The 19893-nt window shown below is 44.4% G+C and overlaps 1 protein-coding gene across 1 annotated transcript; it reads left to right on the top strand.

The window, feature by feature from the left end:
* The first annotated feature begins 7060 nt into the window (after positions 1 to 7060).
* LOC124122675 (uncharacterized protein DDB_G0274171-like) lies at positions 7061 to 11329 on the top strand. Its single transcript, XM_048401857.1, has 5 exons — positions 7061 to 7304; positions 7857 to 7990; positions 8410 to 8604; positions 9957 to 10668; positions 10767 to 11329. Exons 1-5 carry the CDS (start codon positions 7061 to 7063, stop codon positions 11327 to 11329), a joined length of 1848 nt encoding a protein of 615 aa, XP_048257814.1.
* The last annotated feature ends 8564 nt before the right edge of the window (positions 11330 to 19893 follow it).

Raw genomic sequence — 19893 nt, 5'->3', positions numbered from 1 at the left:
GCTGGAATATTGCAAAATAATGGCGTAACCCAACACGTTTGTGGTTTGGTACATTGGCTGTCCAGAAGATCTTGTTCCGAGGCATCAACACAGCGCCATAAACAATGTTGTAGTTTGAAAATCAACTTGCAATCTAAATACAAAAACTATTGTCTAAAAGCGTAGAATGTAGAGCTATTGCAATCAAGTGCTCCCATGAGCGATGTTCAATCGATGCATATCGGGGCACACGGGGACCCTCTGGTCTAAGGCGCCGCGTTTCGCTGTGCAGAAACCTGTGATTGCAGGTTCGAATCCCGGTACGCACAAATTATGTTTCTAGGTTTGTCAGCACCAAAACCGGTCCCGTGGGTTTCACCAAAGTGGAAATAATCGGAGACCAAGATCTGAAGACACAATTGCAATTTCTGTCTCCAACACTTTTCATATGAAACATTACTCGTGAAGATCCGGGCTAGAACAGGTCTTCAGCAACCCATGACTGCTGTACTAGGCGACTATGCTTGTCCTAAGAGGCGATTAACGGGATCGGGTGGTCAGGCTCCCTGACTTGGTTGATGCATCGTTACAACCCTTAATGTAACAGTTACACTCTATGTACTCATTTTTACTATAATTACGTGTTAACTCTTAATGTAAAAAACAATTGCATTAAGAGTTACAACCCGCAACCTTAATGTAAAAATATTTCTTTACATGAAGGGTTGATATTGTACATATCGCCCCTTATTGTAAAAAATTCTTATGAACAAAGTATGATTGGAAATATAGGGTACTTTTTGCAATTTTTGGCTATAGACCGTATGTGATGATGAATGTCTCTGTAAAAAACATATACGATGATGTTATTAAAATGCGATCAGAAGAAACTAAAGATAACTCATACCTTATTAAGTATAACAAAGTTTGCAATGAATGCAGATAACTGTGTGGAATCAAGAAGGACCAGTTTGCACAATGTAAAAGGAGTGACCTAGAAAATGCAGAAGCGGTAGACTCTAAACGTTCCTAGGACATCATAAAGCGTGTGTCTGGACGACCGCAACGACCCAACCCTGTTGATATACACAACTGGGGGGACTATTTCTCGTCGCTGTATTCCGAACAGATGGGTATTCAGGATAATGTTGGTGAGGTGGAGGACACAGCGAGAGGTCAAGGTTATGTGCAAGAACTGACAAATGACATATTAGATTCCCCAATCACCAGATTCAAACTTTTTGAAAGCATCAGTTCCCTGGGAAATAAAAAAATCAGCTGGTCTTGACGACATTCTTTGTAAATATCTAAAATATTCGCCCGCTGTTATAATACCTTATTTAGAAATCATATTTAACAGTATTATCAAAACGGTGTTTCCCTGTATGTTCGGCTACTGGGATAATTAATTATCCCATTGCATAAGAAAGGGGACGCCTCTGTTCCTGATAATTATAGGGCTTATAAGCCTCCTGATCATGAGTTTCATTAGGAAGGTTTTTACGTCTATTAAAAAATAGAAGACTAGTGTATTTGGCTGCAACACTTGGTAAAATATCTGAATGTCAGTCGGCGTTTCGAATAGGTTATTTGATGATTTGACGATTGATGTTTTGTTTTAAACTCTGTCATTCAGCGTTATCTTTCACGAGGTTATCACGCTATGAAAAATGGTATTATGATAGAAATGCGGTTGATGTAGTTACTGGATACAGTAATCTTGGATTGTATTTATGCAATAGATTACTGAGGTCGAAAGCTTTAAATAATATTGCAATTCAGGCAAGAAAGGTGTTCAAGGTCCAGTTAAGTAGTATACATACTCGCCTCACGTTCACTTCAAATTATTTGATACAAAGATAACACCAATTCTTATACGGGGCTGACATTTGGGGGTTCAGTGGCATAGAACCACTAGAAAAAGTTCAATTGTATGCATGTAAACGTCTTTTAAATGTAAAGGTATCAACTTCAGGTAATTGGGTGTTAGGCGAGTGTGGTAGATGGTTCTATTCAGTCGCTTACAGTATTGAAATATGTCAAATATTGACTGTCTCTACATAAACTAAGCGTCAAAAGAAAGTATAGGTTGGCAATTTGTAATTTTCCTAAAAACAGCCATAACTAGTGGAAAGTGGGTATTAGGAATATGACTGCCCAGGAACAGGTACCAAAAACACCTCACCCGAACGCGCCACCTTTGACGTCGCTCGCGCGGTGACAAAAAAAATGGTGAAACAGGTTTCCCGCCTATGGCATAAACTGCATGTGCATGTTAGCTGTAAAAATGCGTTCGTCTGCAGGGTATAACCACACGTGATGAAAGCACACAAAAGAAATGCCACGACTGTCACAGGAGCAGGGAGAGAGAGTCATCGGTATGGCCGAAATGGGGGCAACACAGGTCCAAATTGCCAGAAGGTTTGGTTGTACACCATTGACAGTAGCCAGGCTCATTCAACGGTATAGGCAGACAGGGAGGACACAGGACAGGCCTAGAACCGGACGACTCCGAGTGACAACACCACTGGAAGACGGTCAGATACGGCGCATTCACTGCGAAACAGATTCGTATCGGGGACGGCGACGGCAGCAACAGCGTTGGGACATCCCATTAGCCAACGTAAAGTACTACGACGACTTCGTGCTGCTGGAATCCGAGCGTATCGTCCTTTCCGAGGAAGGGTACTGACTGCTCAACATCGACGCCTGAGACTGCGATGAGCGAGGCAGGTTCGACGCTGGCAAGAGTAGTATAACTGTAAATTTATGCAGGACCACATTGAATCGTTTTCGGCTCAGTTCTCACAATTTAGAAATTGAACGTGGACGACATTTCAGTATTCCATATCGAAAATGAATATCACTTTTTGTTAATTTGTTCAGCTTATAGCCAGCTTAGGCAAAGTTACATGAAATCTAAATTTTACATCTTTCCAAATATTCTGAAGTTCAACATGAATACAGGAAAGTACTCGTTTTCCGCAAATGCTGAAAAGAATACATGTATTCTCCCTTCAAATTCGCGCGTTTTCTCAGGAACAACATATAGTAGAGCCATGGGACTTGTGTAAATACACTGCACCTTTCATATTCCAACAACCTCTCAACAACGTCAACCTGGTCGTTATCTGCAGGTTTTCTTATAAGTCATTAAAGACATGTCATTTGGACGAATCTTCGTACAAAGGTGTATCTAGGGACACTATACAATATGGCTTTATTTACGTTACTATCTTGCTTCCATGGAAACGGAAGAGCTCCGATTGCTCGATATTCAGAGATTTCATTCCAATTTGGTATTTAGATACAATGTATTTCAGGACTCAATCGAATAGGTTTTCCTACCATCATGGCAATGTAACCGAGGCATCTGATTGGTCGACATGTAGTTGTTCGATTTCGTTAAAAGATATTTAGATACATTTTTGCACACACAGCACATTTTATTACAATAGCAACGGAATGGAGTCCTCTGAATGGTAGAAATTTAGATGGTTAACCCTATTTAAGACTATTTTCCCATAGTAGTAAGTGCTCTTTGTGATACTACGTGTGGATGATCAGCACAAGAACCAGCAATATAACCTCATTCAGAAATCCAAGATGGCCTCACAGTCGCCATTTTGTATTTTACAGGTCTCAAACATCCAAATGGGAAAATATCTTTTTATGAATATCATTTCATTAGATTATTAGTTCATTGTACCTTCGCAGTTAGGGGGTATAATGGAATCAGCGTGTCCGACTGTCTGTCGATCTGTCCGCAGAAAATAACTTTGCCTTTTATTACTTCGTCATTTCAATTTGTCTGGACAACTTCTAAACTACTACATCGATTTCTTAAAAATATGTATGTAGGTGTAGAAACGGACAAATGTACGACATGCCTTCATTTCCATTACCATGGTGGCACCATGGCAACGGAGCGGAGGCCCCTGATTGGTCGAAAGTTAGAAATTGTCCGATTTCGTTCAAATTTTGTACATTGACGACATGTTATGGGACTCCGAGCACAAACACATATTTTTGGTTTCTACCATGTCAACAGAAAGGAGGCCTCTACTTGCTCCTTTAAATACTCTACCCTATTTCGGCACCATGGCAACGGAACGGAGGCCTCTGATTGGTCGAAAGTTAGAAATTGTCCGATTTCGTTCAAATTTTGTACATTGACGACATGTTATGGGACTCCGAGCACAAACACATATTTTTTGTTTCTACCATGTCAACAGAAAGGAGGCCTATGATTGCTCCTTTAAATACTCTACCCTATTTCGTATAATCTTCTTAAAACAACAGAGGTTGCGATTATGGGGTTCAGAATAATTTCAGGGGGACGTTTGGATACTTATGTTAACATTATCATTTGTCTGCGGGAGGTATTTAATCCCTATAGAACAGTTCTAGTTAGCTCAATTTGATCTATACGTGCAAGATGGCCGAAAGGCTTATGTGACGTATTGCCATCCGTCTTTGTATGGCATGCGTCATCCGTCATGCGAAATCTATTCACAATTAAATACCATTTATTCATAAAATATTTCGAAAGATAGCATTTATAGCCAGATAGCTAGTCTGGTACGAAGTTCCGCGGTGAGCTTATGTCACCTCCCCAGAAGATCGAACGGTGGGTTCCTATCTGACATGAAATACTCTACAGGCGGTATGCCGAATGTTCTTTTTCGCTGTTTTCAATCAACAATGGTCTTACTACAGGATATGCTAAGCTGCTATAGAAAAGGTATAGACTTCATATCCGAATAACTTTTCAGGGCTATTTTTGACTCGATACGGTACACGTGAAACCGACGGGTTGTTTCGTTGCATTGGCATTCCGGTGGTTTATAATGTCATCTGATTCCGGAGCATTCTCAACTGTCACATGCCTAATACTGCTTCAAAATGACCATTATTGAATTCCTAAGACTCTGTTAATGGATCATTCCAACAACCCACCACCATCTTCGGCTTGGTCGGAGTCCTCCTTTCCGGCGTTGTGGTATTAGGTGAGGTGAGGTGAGGTGAGGTGAGGTGAGGTGAGGTGAGGTGAGGTGAGGTGAGGTGAAATTGGGTTTAACGTCGCGTCCAAGATTATTACACTTATATAGCGACGTGCATGTACGTGTGTGTGTTTGTGTGGCTGCTTGTACTAGTCCGGACTGATGCCGATTTATAGTGCTAGCTTACTGAGATACCATGCCGCAGTTTAACATGAATACACCACTCAGACACAGTATACTGACTCCGAGCCGACCAGTCCTTGTTTTAGCCCCTTAATGCCGAGCGCCAGACAGGGTAACAACAAGTACCATCTTTTAACGTCTTTTGGTATGACGCGGCCGGGGATCGAACCCCGGACCTTCCGCTCTCCGGGCGGACGCTCTACCACAAGACCACGGAGGCGGTCCGTTGTGGTATTAGGATAGTAACGGACATGAGGCTACCTTGCAGAGTATTGAACGATAACCTTTGTACAACAGCAAGTTGAAATCGGTTAAAAGGGTTATCATAAACCCTTTGATAAAACCTGCATATAGCAAACAGGAAGTCGTTGTAGAGAGGGAATCTAAACTAGTCTTTTGCACATCTAGACAAAGTCACGATCAATTAAATATGCGAAGTTTCATGAATGTTCGATAAGTATTATTTCGTAGTGATAATCCTTAATATAAAAGCAAATATTATTGACACTTCAACCCTTAATGTAAAATTCTTTAAATTAAGAGTATTTTTTTTTAAATTAAGAGTTGTAACAAGGGTTAACCCGCAACCCTTAATGTAAAATATATTTACATTAAGAGTATTTTTTACATTAAGGATTGTAACAATTATGTCATCGTATCCCGATTGCGTGGATCGATGCTCATGATATTAGTTACTGGATTGTCTGATTCGATTACTGGTCCAGACTCGATTATTTCAAGACCACTGTCATATAGCTGGAATATTGCCGAGTGTGGCGTTAAACAAACAAACAAACAAACAAACAAACAAACAATATGAAACTTAAGACTAGCTGGAGCTTACATTACGTGCAGCCAGCAAAAGAATCATCCTAAATACACAAGTTTAATGACACATTCCCGCCACTATTCTAGGGAAGCGACAAAGGCCAACAAAAGTTGCCACTTGTCCTTAAGGAGGCAAGAGTGAGTGAGTGGGTTGGGTTTAACGCCGCTTTTAACAGTATTCCAGTTATGTCGCGGCGTGTCAGCTTGATGTGGTAGGAAAGCCCGAAGTGATGCAGGTCTCACACGTTTACCACTTCGGTGAAACCCACGAGCACGGGTATGGTGCTGACAAACCTACAAACATAATCAGGGCGAATCGGGATTCAAACCCACAATCATAGGTTTCTGGCGTCAAGGCGCGAATCGCGGCGCCTTAGACGACTGGACTACCCGTGCCCCCTCAGGAGGCAAGAGCTAACATAGGCGTACTTCACTCTGATGCTCGGCGACTAAATTGCATTAGGGGTTGACTGTGTGTCATCGCGCCCCGATCTGGATCCGGAATATTGCGACAAACAAAACGGGTAGTGTAAACCTGCATGCATGGGAAGAGTAGTGCCCCTTACTGCACCACGATCCGCCGTTGTAAATTGTCAAAGCGGCGTAAAATTAATCTCACTCACATCCTCCCCAACCTGAATTGAACCAGATTATCAAACTCAATGATGTCGCACGTACTGTTTTCCTCAACTCCTGTAACCATGTCGCAATACTCCCTCCCCCAAGCGGCCTCGTCTTCCCCATCTGTTGTTCACCTCCGCCGATGTGACGTCGCCACGCGTCTGTCTGAAGGTAAGGGAAGACCAGTCTTTGTTCTCACACGCACACGGCCGCCTGTCGCCGAATGATGACCCATCCCACGCTTTGATATCCACCTGTAGTCCCATACGTACGTATCTTTTACCTCCGTCGCTCCATTTGATGCGGAAATGAAATTCGTATCATCTTAACGAGGATGAAAGTAACGCTAAAGAAGCGCTTCTGACCATTATCTTTTCATGTCGCTTCGTGTTGACATACGACTGAAGTGTTATTGAGGATTCGTCACACGAGTCCGAAAGTTGAAAATGTCATCTTTTTCATGTCCGAGGAAGCTGGAGATGTACAGGAGGAAGATGGAGGCGGGATGCGGAGAAAGGGGACTTTTATTTAAGTGTCCAATGTGTCCCAAGTGTCCAATGTGTCCCAAGTATCCTATGTGTCCCAAGTATCCTGTGTGTCCCAAGTGTCCTGTGTCCCAAGTGTCCAATGTGTCCAAAGTGTCCAATGTGTCCAAAGTATCCTATGTGTCCAAAGTGTCCTGTGTCCCAAGTATCCTATGTGTCCCAAGTGTCCAATGTGTCCCAAGTATCCTGTGTCCCAAGTGTCCAATGTGTCCAAAGTGTCCAATGTTTCCAAAGTATCCTATGTGTCCCAAGTGTCCAATGTGTCCCAAGTATCCTGTGTCCCAAGTATCCTATGTGTCCCAAGTATCCTATGTGTCCCAAGTGTCCTGTGTCCCAAGTATCCAATGTGTCCCAAGTATCCTGTGTCCCAAGTGTCCAATGTGTCCCAAGTGTCCAATGTGTCCCAATTATCCTATGTGTCCCAAGTGGCCAATGTGTCCAAAGTGTCAAATGTGTCCCAAGTATCCTATGTGTCCCAAGTATCCTATGTGTCCCAAGTATCCTGTGTCCCAAGTGTCCAATGTGTCCCAAATATCCTGTGTCCCAAGTATCCTATGTGTCCCAAGTATCCTATGTGTCCCAAGTATCCTATGTGTCCAAAGTGTCCAATGTGTCCAAAGTGTCCCAAGTATCCTATGTGTCCCAAGTATCCTGTGTCCCAAGTGTCCAATGTGTCCCAAATATCCTGTGTCCCAAGTATCCTATGTGTCCAAAGTGTCCAATGTGTCCAATGTGTCCAATGTGTCCAAAGTGTCCAATGTGTCCAAAGTGTCCAATGTGTCCAAAGTGTCCCAAGTATCCTATGTGTCCCAAGTATCCTATGTGTCCCAAGTATCCTGTGTCCCAAGTGTCCAATGTGTCCCAAATATCCTGTGTCCCAAGTATCCTATGTGTCCCAAGTATCCTATGTGTCCCAAGTATCCTGTGTCCCAAGTGTCCAATGTGTCCCAAATATCCTGTGTCCCAAGTATCCTATGTGTCCCAAGTATCCTATGTGTCCCAAGTATCCTGTGTCCCAAGTGTCCAATGTGTCCCAAATATCCTGTGTCCCAAGTGTCCAATGTGTCCAAAGTGTCAAATGTGTCCCAAGTATCCTATGTGTCCCAAGTATCCTATGTGTCCCAAGTGTCCAATGTGTCCCAATTATCCTATGTGTCCCAAGTGGCCAATGTGTCCAAAGTGTCAAATGTGTCCCAAGTATCCTATGTGTCCCAAGTATCCTATGTGTCCCAAGTATCCTGTGTCCCAAGTGTCCAATGTGTCCCAAATATCCTGTGTCCCAAGTATCCTATGTGTCCCAAGTATCCTATGTGTCCCAAGTATCCTATGTGTCCAAAGTGTCCAATGTGTCCAAAGTGTCCCAAGTATCCTATGTGTCCCAAGTATCCTATGTGTCCCAAGTATCCTATGTGTCCAAAGTGTCCAATGTGTCCAAAGTGTCCCAAGTATCCTATGTGTCCCAAGTATCCTATGTGTCCCAAGTATCCTGTGTCCCAAGTGTCCAATGTGTCCCAAGTGTCCAATGTGTCCAATGTGTCCAAAGTGTCCCAAGTATCCTATGTGTCCTAAGTATCCTATGTGTCCCAAGTATCCTATGTGTCCCAAGTGTCCTGTGTCCCAAGTATCCTATGTGTCCTAAGTATCCTATGTGTCCCAAGTATCCTATGTGTCCTAAGTATCCTATGTGTCCCAAGTATCCTATGTGTCCTAAGTATCCTATGTGTCCCAAGTATCCTATGTGTCCTAAGTATCCTATGTGTCCCAAGTATCCTATGTGTCCCAAGTATCCTATGTGTCCTAAGTATCCTATGTGTCCCAAGTATCCTATGTGTCCTAAGTATCCTATGTGTCCCAAGTATCCTATGTGTCCTAAGTATCCTATGTGTCCCAAGTATCCTATGTGTCCTAAGTATCCTATGTGTCCCAAGTATCCTATGTGTCCTAAGTATCCTATGTGTCCCAAGTATCCTATGTGTCCTAAGTATCCTATGTGTCCCAAGTATCCTATGTGTCCTAAGTATCCTATGTGTCCCAAGTATCCTATGTGTCCTAAGTATCCTATGTGTCCCAAGTATCCTATGTGTCCTAAGTATCCTATGTGTCCCAAGTATCCTATGTGTCCTAAGTATCCTATGTGTCCCAAGTATCCTATGTGTCCCAAGTATCCTATGTGTCCTAAGTATCCTATGTGTCCCAAGTATCCTATGTGTCCTAAGTATCCTATGTGTCCCAAGTATCCTATGTGTCCCAAGTATCCTATGTGTCCTAAGTATCCTATGTGTCCCAAGTATCCTATGTGTCCTAAGTATCCTATGTGTCCCAAGTATCCTATGTGTCCTAAGTATCCTATGTGTCCCAAGTATCCTATGTGTCCTAAGTATCCTATGTGTCCCAAGTATCCTATGTGTCCTAAGTATCCTATGTGTCCCAAGTATCCTATGTGTCCTAAGTATCCTATGTGTCCCAAGTATCCTATGTGTCCTAAGTATCCTATGTGTCCCAAGTATCCTATGTGTCCTAAGTATCCTATGTGTCCCAAGTATCCTATGTGTCCTAAGTATCCTATGTGTCCCAAGTATCCTATGTGTCCTAAGTATCCTATGTGTCCCAAGTATCCTATGTGTCCCAAGTGTCCTACATGTATGTGTCCAATGTGGCCCAAGGGTCCCAAGTGTCCAGAGTATCCTATGTGTCTCAAGTGACCCTTCCGACCCAAGTGTCCCAAGGGTCCAAAGTGTGCCATGTGTCCCAAGTGTGTCATGTGTCCTAAGTGTTCCATGTGTCCTTGTGTCCCAAGTGTCCCTTGTGTCTCAAGTGTCCCAAGTGTCCCAAGTTTCCCAAGTGTTCCACGTGTCCCAAGTGTGGCATGTGTCCCAAGTGTCCCAAGTGTCCAGAGTGTGTCATGTGTCCTAAGTGTTCCATGTGTCCCTTGTGTCCCAAGTGTGCCATGTGTCCAATGTGTCCCAAGTGTCCAATGTGTCCCATGTGTCCCAAGTGTCCCAAGTGTCCCAAGTTTCCCAAGTGTCCCAAGTGTCCCAAGTGTGCCATGTGTCCCAAGTGTCCAATGTGTCCCAAGTGTCACATGTGTCCCAAGTGTCCAATGTGTCCCATGTGTCCCAAGTGTCCCAAGTGTCCGATGTGTCCCAAGTGTCCCAAGTGTCCGATGTGTCCCAAGTGTCCAATGTGTCCCAAGTGTCCGATGTGTCCCATGTGTCCCATGTGTCCCAAGTGTCCGATGTGTCCCAAGTGTCCCAAGTGTCCCATGTGTCCCATGTGTCCCAAGTGTCCCAAGTGTCCCAAGTGTCCAATGTGTCCCATGTGTCCAATGTGTCCCAAGTGTCCCATGTGTCCAATGTGTCCCAAGTTTCCCAAGTGTACTAAGTGTCCCAAGTGTCCCAAGTGTCCCAAGTGTCCCATGTGTCCCAAGTTTCCCAAGTGTACTAAGTGTCCCAAGTTTCCCATGTGTCCCAAGTGTCCCAAGTGTCCCAAGTGTCCCAAGTTTCCCAAGTGTACTAAGTGTCCAAAGTGTCCCAAGTTTCCCAAGTGTCCCAAGTGTCCCAAGTGTCCCAAGTTTCCCAAGTGTTCTAAGTGTCCAAAGTGTCCCAAGTGTCCTACAAGTCCAAGTGTCCCATGTGTCCCAAGTGTCCCATGTCTGCCATGTGTCCCAAGTGTCCCATGTCTGCCATGTGTCCCAAGTTTCCCAAGTGTACTAAGTGTCCCAAGTGTCCCAAGTGTCCCATGTGTCCCAAGTGTCCCAAGTGTCCCAAGTGTCCCATGTGTCCCAAGTGTCCCAAGTGTCCCATGTCTGCCATGTGTCCCATGTCTGCCATGTCTGCCATGTGTCCAAAGTTTACCATGTCTGCCATGTGTCCCAAGTTTCCCAAGTGTACTAAGTGTCCCAAGTGTCCCATGTGTCCCAAGTGTCCCAAGTGTCCCAAGTGTCCCATGTGTCCCATGTGTCCCAAGTGTCCCAAGTGTCCCAAGTGTCCCATGTGTCCCAAGTTTCCCCAGTGTACTAAGTGTCCCAAGTGTCCCAAGTTTCCCAAGTTTCCCAAGTGTCCTACAAGTCCAAGTGTCCCATGTGTCCCAAGTTTCCCAAGTGTCCTACAAGTCCAAGTGTCCCATGTGTCCCAAGTGTCCCATGTGTCCCAAGTGTCCCATGTGTTGTAAGAGCCGGGTGACCGGGTGGTCGGACCAAATAACACACGTGGGACGAGTCGGAGGTCTGAACAAGCCATCAGTGCACGTACCCTGACACGACTGAAGGACGTAATTCTACTGTAGGGCGTTAGGGGCCTGCCACACACTGCCGATATACCCCGCCGGGACGAAACCGGAGCAGAATATCTATAACCGCGAGAAAATTGGCGGAGCTGCTGCAAGAAAATTGACCGTAGCATTATCGATGCAGTACCGGCGTTCCCGTTGTGATACCGTTCTTCTACCGTTGTCCTACCGATGTAAGAGCCGATGTGCTACCGAATACCACGTTTCTGTCACCTTAGTGTTACCGATGCGCCGCCGATGTTATACCGATGTACCACCGTTGACCGGAGCTATAGCGGAGTGATACCGCTGGGCTGCCGATGTGATGACAGTGGAGCTCCGGTATCACATCGGCGGCGCATCGGTACTACTTCGGTGGTACTCGGTAGTACTACGGTATTACATCGGCGGCGCATCGGTACTACTTCGGTGGTACTCGGTAGTACTACGGTATTACATCGGCGGCGCATCGGTACTACTTCGGTGATACTCGGTAGTACTACGGTATCACATCGGTACCAGTACGGTACACATTGAGGCCATCCGAGAGCCGCCGATCCATTACGGGCGCTACCGGTGCTCTACGGACATTAACGAAGCCATACCGGAGTACTGCCGTTGCAGTCCCGCTGCTCGCTCCGCGGGAAGTTTTGACCATGTTCTCCTGTTGTCCTGACGATGTACTACCGTTCTTAGCAATGTGATACCGTTGGGCTGCCGTACTAGTACCGATCCCCGAAAATCGCCATATTTGTGCTCCGGTATAGCTCCGGCGACCCAAATCGGTGCGACAGGCCCTTTAAATAAGATTAAACACGAAACAAAAATTCGTATCTCCACGTAAAGAACAAAAGTTATCACCTCTACCATACATGGTATCCGGGTAAGAATAGGTCTTCAGCAACCTATGCTTGTCGTAAAAGGCGACTATGCTTGTCGTAAAAGGCGACTAACGGGATCGGGTAGGTCTTCAGCAACCCATGCTTGTCGTAAAAGGCGACTGTGCTTGTTGTAATAGGCGACTAACGGGATCGGGTGGTCAGGCTCGCTGACTTGGTTGATGCATGTCATCGTATCCCAGTTGCGTGGATCGATGTTCATGTTTTCAAACACTGGATTGTGTGGTCCAGACTCGATTATTTACAGACCGTCGTTATATAGCTGGAATATTGCTGAGTCAGCGTTAATCCACAAATAAAAGCCTCCTGCATGGTATGACTGGATTTTCAACACTGAACTTTATGTAACCACCGAGACTATTTGTCAATATAATTCATGGTACAAACTCGCTAATTGCCTGGGCTATCTTCCTATCGTGGATTCAGCTTCATAAAACTCATAGAGGCTGTCAAGTCAACATTGTTCAGCTGCAAATTTCATTTTATCAGGTTATCAACCTGACGAACTACTCGCCGCTTTGTACAGTATTCCAGTTATATCACGGCGTGTCAGCTTGATGTGGGAGGAAAGCCTGAAGTGATGCAGGTCTAAGACGTTTACAACTTCGGTGAAACCCACGAGCACGGGTATGGTGCTGACAAACCTAGAAACAAAATCAGGGCGAACAAGGATTCGAACCCACAATCATAGGTCTCAGGCGTGCCCAAGGGACGCAACTCTGCACAGCAAATCGCGGCGCCTTAGACGACTGGGCCCCCCGTGCCCCCGAAGCCCACAAAGACGGTATAGTCAGGATTCGAACATACCGGTAGGTTCCTAGGATCCTGGCACGCCTAGGGGATGCAACTCTGCATGATATGATCAGGGGAATCATCGAGTGGCATCAAGGAGACCATTACATAACAAAAATATTACTTCAAACTCAGAAAATCGAACTCACTCATCTCAGAACGTCCCCTCAAAGGCAGCAAGAAGATTTACGACGTCAGATGTTAAGCTTGATGCAGAAATTCTACGTAAATAGTTAACAACTACAAGGGAATAAACTGGGTTTACCACACTTCGTACAGTATTTCAGTAAGGCAATCTGAAGTCACCAAGAACCATAACATTAAAATACATTCGAATGGCGAATAACGAATTTCTTGTAATTCGTCATTCAACTTTCACGATAATAATACAATAGAATGGGGAAGACGAATTTGTCAAATTACAACTTAAAAAACATTCGAATAACGAATGACAAATGGCATGCGAACTTCTGGTTGCCGTCTTTGATGAGGTGATGTGAAAAAGGGTTTAAGGTCGCTTCCACGAATATTGCAATTCTCACGTGTGCGTGCGTGCGAGCGTTCGTGCGTGTGTGATGAAAGTAGGGGGTGGCTGCTGGTACTTGTCTGGTCTGATGCCGGGTCTGTTTGCGGTAGCCGACTGGGATACCATGTATATCCCACTGAGACACACAGTATAGTGACTCTGAACCGACCCGCCCTTGTATAACCCCTTAATGCCGGGCGCCCCTAATAACAAACAGAATATGCACCATCATTTAACGCATCCCTCGCTCTCTTCTCTGAGTCGGTATCTATGTCAAGGTGCTGCATGGTATCTCACTGTCTTGTAAGACCGATATTAATTAGAACTGGTACAAGCACTCCATTATGCACATACACTCGGACAGGGGAGTAGCCTAGTGGTTAAAGAGAGTGGAGTGAGTATGGTTTTACGCCGCTTTGAGGAATACACCAGCAATATCACGGCGGGGGACACCAGAAATGGGCTTCACACATTGTACCCATGTCGGGAATCGTGGTTAAAGAGAGCGCTCGTCACGCCGAAGACCCGGGTTCGATTTCCACATAGGTACAATGTGTTACGTCCATTTCTGGTGTCCCCCGCTGTTATATTGCTGGAATATAAACGATACTCACTCAGTATCACAACAATACAATAACAAGGGAGATAACCAGGTTATAATTGGTCTTCAGCAACCCATGCATGTTATAAGAGGCGACTAACGGGATCGGGTGGTCATTCTCGCTGACTTGGTTCATGCTTGTCATTGTATCCCAATTGCGTTGATCGATACTCATGATGTCAAAACCGGATTGTCAGGTCCAGACTCGATTATTTACAAACCGCCGTCATACAGCTGGAATATTGCTGAATGTTGCGTTAAACAACAAACAAACAAACAATGAAGAATCGAACCCGGTGTCAACCACTATGAAATTCCGCCTCACCAAAAGCAAACAAGAATTTTCTGAGGTTTGTAATAGTATCATTAAAGTAATATAGGCAATGTAGAACTTAAAAATGTGCTCTCATTCAAAGAAAGAGTAAAAACATCTTTCAAAGTTTTAAATCACACGAGCAATGTGATCCTCAGGGAAATGGCGCCCATTAGATTAAAAGTAAAAAGCTTAATTTCCATTTTACGAAATTTGAATCGTGTCTTTTCTTTGTGACATTTCATCTTAGACTTAAAGAACTCCTCCTTCATACAGTGTCGATATCGGTGACTTTTGCAGCTGTTGCCTAAACGTAGAACAAAATTTAATGAAGCTCGTTTTTTCTGTCAGCGATGATTTATCAGTGTCTCCGATAGCTGTCAGGTGCATGTCAAGAACAGTGTTGGAAATGTATGTCACGATGCTTTATAAAATGATGCAACTATGTCTCTGATGCCCACTTCCGCTGAAATTCCTCCTGTGAGTGAGTGAGTGAGTGAGTGGGTGGGTGAGTGGTGTGAGCTCTGGGTGGGTGAGTGAGTGGGGGGGTGGGGTGGGTGCGTGGATGGGTGAGTGAATGAGTGGGGTTGGGTGGGTTGAGGTAGGGTAGGGTGGGGTGGGGTGGGTGGGGTGGGGTGGGGTGGGGTGAGTGAGTGAGTTAGTGAATGGGTGGGTGGGTGGGTGGGTGAGCGAGTGGGTGAGTGGGTGAGTGGGTGGGTGAGTGAGTGAGTGAGTGGGGTGGGTGAGTGAGTGGGTGGGGTGGGTGAGTGAGTTGGTGGGGTGGGTGAGTGAGTTGGTGGGGTGGGTGAGTGAGTGAGTGAGTGAGTGAGTGAGTGCATGGTTGGGTGAGTGGGAGTGAGTGAGTGAGTGAGTGAGTGAGTGCATGGTTGGGTAAGTGGGAGTGAGTGAGTGAGTGAGTGAGTGAGTGAGTGACCTGCAACTTCATGAGGAGCGAACGATTACACCACCACGCTTGAAGAAGTCTGTGCCTGCAAGACGGGCCTTAACAGTTAGCACATACTCAAATCTTTACACATAATGTGATATTTGTTTGTTGTTTAACGATGCACTCAACAATATTCGAGCTACATGATGGATGTCTGTAAATAACTGAGTCTGGACTAATTCAACTTCCCCTTAATATTTCCGTATGTCAGGTCTCCAACTTTCTGTCCGTCCCTTTCCATCTTCTCGAGGCAAGGGAATTATTTGACTATAAAAGTTCAGTTTCCACCCGTGGCGAACTAGGCTGGAATTCTGGAGTTACATTTTGGCTGGATTAACGAGTCTATGAATAGTCCAATCAAAATCGCCCAACGAATGACATGAATTTCAACGTGCAAATTTCGGTCGACTGCAGGATTTGAAAAGCATGTGTACCGCCAACTGGGCGTCGACAGATAATTTGCATTTTTTTTTTCAGTTGTTTAATGAAGGTGCTCAAGTGATTGGATGCATTTCGCGGGGTAGGACCAGTTTTATTACAATATAGATCTTAGTTATCGATCAGATCAACTTGACTGGGCGCCGCCATTTTGTTTGCAAGTGATATGAGAGATGGAATCTGATTGTCAATAGGAAGGACATAGAAGGGACATAACTCGCAATAACCACTGGTGGCGCTACGATCAAGTCTGGAAATTCCAGCCCAGTTTGGCAAGTGAGTTTGTCTAGGGAAGATGGGCCCTTTGCTGTCAGTTAATAGAGACAAAAGTATTTTTAATTGGGCTCGTGTATTCATTATTTTTATTATTCGCACGTGAAGAGATCACCCGTTTAATAAACATACAGCTGTATTATATATTGTGTAATACCAAAGCGCGTGCTTATGTTCTAATGTACACGTTTCACGAACAAATATTGAAAACTCTTAACATCCCTGGGCTTATTCAAAGACATTGCGTGTAGAGATGAAAGATCACTAGCGCAACGCTAGTCGTACGTCTGTGTACACGGAAGGTATGGATAACCTTAGCGCTGCGATAGCTTTGTGGAACGGAACCCTGAATTTTTAAGGTGGGCCGTTGCATTTTGACGTGTTCGAAGTATTGTTAAACTTAAACTTAATTGGATTATGCGGTGGATCGCGTAGATACCTTCCTATATTCGCTCAGGACAGTGACATTCTAAAAGGTTTTAAACGGCAGGTAATAAATAGAATACTAAACGAACTCCCGTGTGATACCAATATTAAAATTGGTATTATACCAATATCATAATTGGTATTATGCGGGAGCTCTTTTAGTATTCTATATGTATGATGCAGTCTTTTGTTGTTTTCATGTGTTGCCATAGCGACATAATGAATTCTTCCCTATTTTGGTAGACGGTCCCATTGGGTTCGAGGTAAGATTTTACTAGTCGACACCCGGGAGCAACCCCCGACATAATTTTCCTCATCAACTGCATACGAGGCGACATGATGGATCGGGTGATCATGCTCGGTGATCGGTTGGTTGCGTACCGCGACGGCTTTGGACGTTGTTCATAATATCAATCACTGGATTGTCTGGTCGAGCCTCGGTTAATTACAGGCCGACGTCATATAGCTGCGATATGCTGAGTGCGGCCTTAAACGACAAACAAACAAACAAACAAACACTAACTGACATTTTGTCATGCGACCAATACTTATCTCACCGGGTATTTCAGTGAAAATCAATATCATGTTATTTTGTTTGCGTTAAAGTACACACACCTACTTGTTTGTTTAATGCATCTACCAAGTTTCACAACATCACAAAAATACATCCCCGCAATACCAAGGGGCGGTCGGGTAGCCTAGTGGTTAAAGCGTTCGCTCGTCACGCCGAAGACCCTGGTTCGATTCCCGACATGGGTACAATGTGTGAAGCCCATTTCTGGTGTCCCCCGCCGTGATATTGCTGGAATATTGCTAAAAGCGGCGTAAAACCATATTCACTCACTCACTCCCCGCAATACCTTCCTGTATATTGCTGGTCGTATTTCGCACCGAAATCTATTGAAGCGGCTTTAAAAGGACCGTTCACAGTGGGGATTTGTTCAAATTTGTGACACGATTCCAGTAACAGAATGTAAACTGCCGAGAAAGGTATCCACTTGAAAACTGAATTAAACAAAAAATTACAAACGTTATTAAAACGTTACTGGTCTAATATCAGTCGCCGAAACACTGCAAACCGTATAAAAAAACCAGCATTGAATAAACATTTCTTGTTTGTTTAATATTCAGCCGCCTTCAGACATGAGTGTGTGCTTCCTTTCTCCGGCAGTTAAAATGACTTTTTATGCAATTTTTACGATTTCCGTCAAACGCCGCTAGCACAAGAACATGTTTATCTTTATCACCGGTACCGTTATCATTAACGGTACAATTGATAATATATGTATGAAATCATCAAAGCCATGTTATTCCCACGCCTGGACAGAAATTATTTATATCAGAAGATATGCGTGTCCTTAAAGGGAGTAAAATTGTCCTCAGCAACTCTGTCATTGACAGTAGTGAGTGAGTGAGTGAGTTGGGTTTAACGCCGCTTTGAACAGTATTACAGTTATATCACGGCGTGTCAGCTTAATGTGGGAGGAAAGCCCGAAGTGATGCAGGTCTCAGACGTTTACTTCTTCGGTGAAACCCACGAACACGGGTATTTTGACTAACTTAGAACGAACCGGGATTCGAACCCACAATCATAGGTTTCTGACGTTACCAAGGGACGCAATTCGGCACAGCGAAATTAGCCGTTAGACGGCCCATTAACATTTCAATTTAATGTAAGATATATAACAAACCCTAATCAACTCAATATCACACCTTTCATGAAATGATTTGAGACAGAATGTACAGGTGTCTTCGATAGTAATTAAACCGTAATTTGAAGTTTAATTAGATATTCTACACATATAATGTTTAAGCCTTAATACCACGATCACTTGTATCATAAAAGCGGCTTTATTAGAATGTGAACGAGAATTGTAGGTGTAAAGTGAATCACGTACTAGCGTAGAGAATGAATCACTTAATAACCGAAAAGGTCAGATATTTCAAGGATTTATGAGACGCAAGTATTTACATTTCTTCCACCAGACTTCGACCTTGACATTTAAAGTCTCCCGAGGTCCTTTCTGTCGTTGCCTGGCAACCCCGTGGCTAACACTGTTCAGGTGCGATGAAAGCAGGTGGCGGTTGTCAACGTCCTTTAAGTGTCGTTTTTGGTCAAAGTACTTTTTGCTAAATAAGCCAATAAATTTCTATATAACGAAAAATGGGAACCGCGAGTGTTCGGTTCATTGAGTGAATGAATGTTGTATAACGCCGCAATCAGAATTATACCAGTTATATCACAAGGACCTGTCATCATGGCGTCGACCGCCCCGTTTTCTAGTGGTAGAGCGTCCCTGGGGGTTCGATCCCTGGCCGCGTCATGCCAAACGACGTTTAAAGATAAGACATACCGCTTGGATAAAAGTGTGCGGTGTGTCAATCTCCTAACAGTGCTGGCCTGTACGTGCAGCTCTTCGTACCATCGCTACACCAGTCACAGCTCCCCACAGTGCTAGGTCGTCTTAACCATGCATGGAGTTTAACTCGGAACCGCCGGACGGGAATGTACATCGCTATCAACACTGTCCTGACACAAAATACGCTACCCCCGGCCGAATTATATTCTTTGTTTGAATAAGAAGGGACATTTGAAGATTCTTGTAATGGCCCCTTGCAAACTGATGGCAACGATGTTGCCGGGAGGTGCATGATACAATGTCGGATTCAGCGGCCTCTCGGACTTTCTGATTCGTCAGCCATGATGCTTGAATGACGGGCGGTGATTGGTTAATTCACTTCAGACACGGAGTGAGGTTTTCCAACTCACAATGCGATGTAATATGTTGTACGTAGGACACTGAAAACACCAAGCCCAGTTACTGAAGTCAACCCAGCCCCCACCAACACTGTAACCCGTCAATTAGACTGACGTCTCGTCCCCGAAATAAAGTTATTTTATTTTAAAATATACCAAATAGGTCTTCAGCAACCCATGCTTGCCGTAAAAGTCGACTTTGCTTGTCGTAAGAGGCGACGAACGGGATCGGGTGGACAGACTCGTCGATGCATGTCATCGTATCCTAATGGCGTGGATCGATGCTCATGATGTCAATCACTGGATTGTCTGGTCCAGACGCGATTATACACAGGCCGCCGTCATACAGCTGGAATATTGCTGAGTGCGGTTTAATAACCAACAAACAAACAAAACTTACCAATGGCGGATAAGATATATTAGAAACAGTGATTAATATGACTAAAGGTAGGTTTCACGTCGTTTCAATTTAAGCATAACTCGAGATGCCCTCTTC

The sequence above is a fragment of the Haliotis rufescens genome, unplaced genomic scaffold, assembly GCF_023055435.1.
Source record: "Haliotis rufescens isolate VD_foot unplaced genomic scaffold, xgHalRufe1.0.p SCAF_24, whole genome shotgun sequence".
Taxonomy (NCBI): Eukaryota; Metazoa; Mollusca; class Gastropoda; order Lepetellida; family Haliotidae; genus Haliotis; species Haliotis rufescens.
The sequence above is the reverse complement of the archived record's forward strand: the minus strand, read 5'-3'. Positions and strand labels throughout refer to the sequence as shown.

Excerpts from the sequence above, each read along its gene's own strand:
- LOC124122675 (XM_048401857.1), top strand. The coding sequence starts at position 7,061 with ATGTCATCTTTTTCATGTCCGAGGAAGCTGGAGATGTACAGGAGGAAG. Across the intron at positions 7,991-8,409 it reads AAGTATCCTATGTGTCCCAA|TGTCCAATGTGTCCCAAATA; the intron begins GTATCCTGTGTC and ends CTGTGTCCCAAG. Across the intron at positions 8,605-9,956 it reads ATGTGTCCAAAGTGTCCCAA|TGTCCCTTGTGTCTCAAGTG; the intron begins GTATCCTATGTG and ends TTGTGTCCCAAG.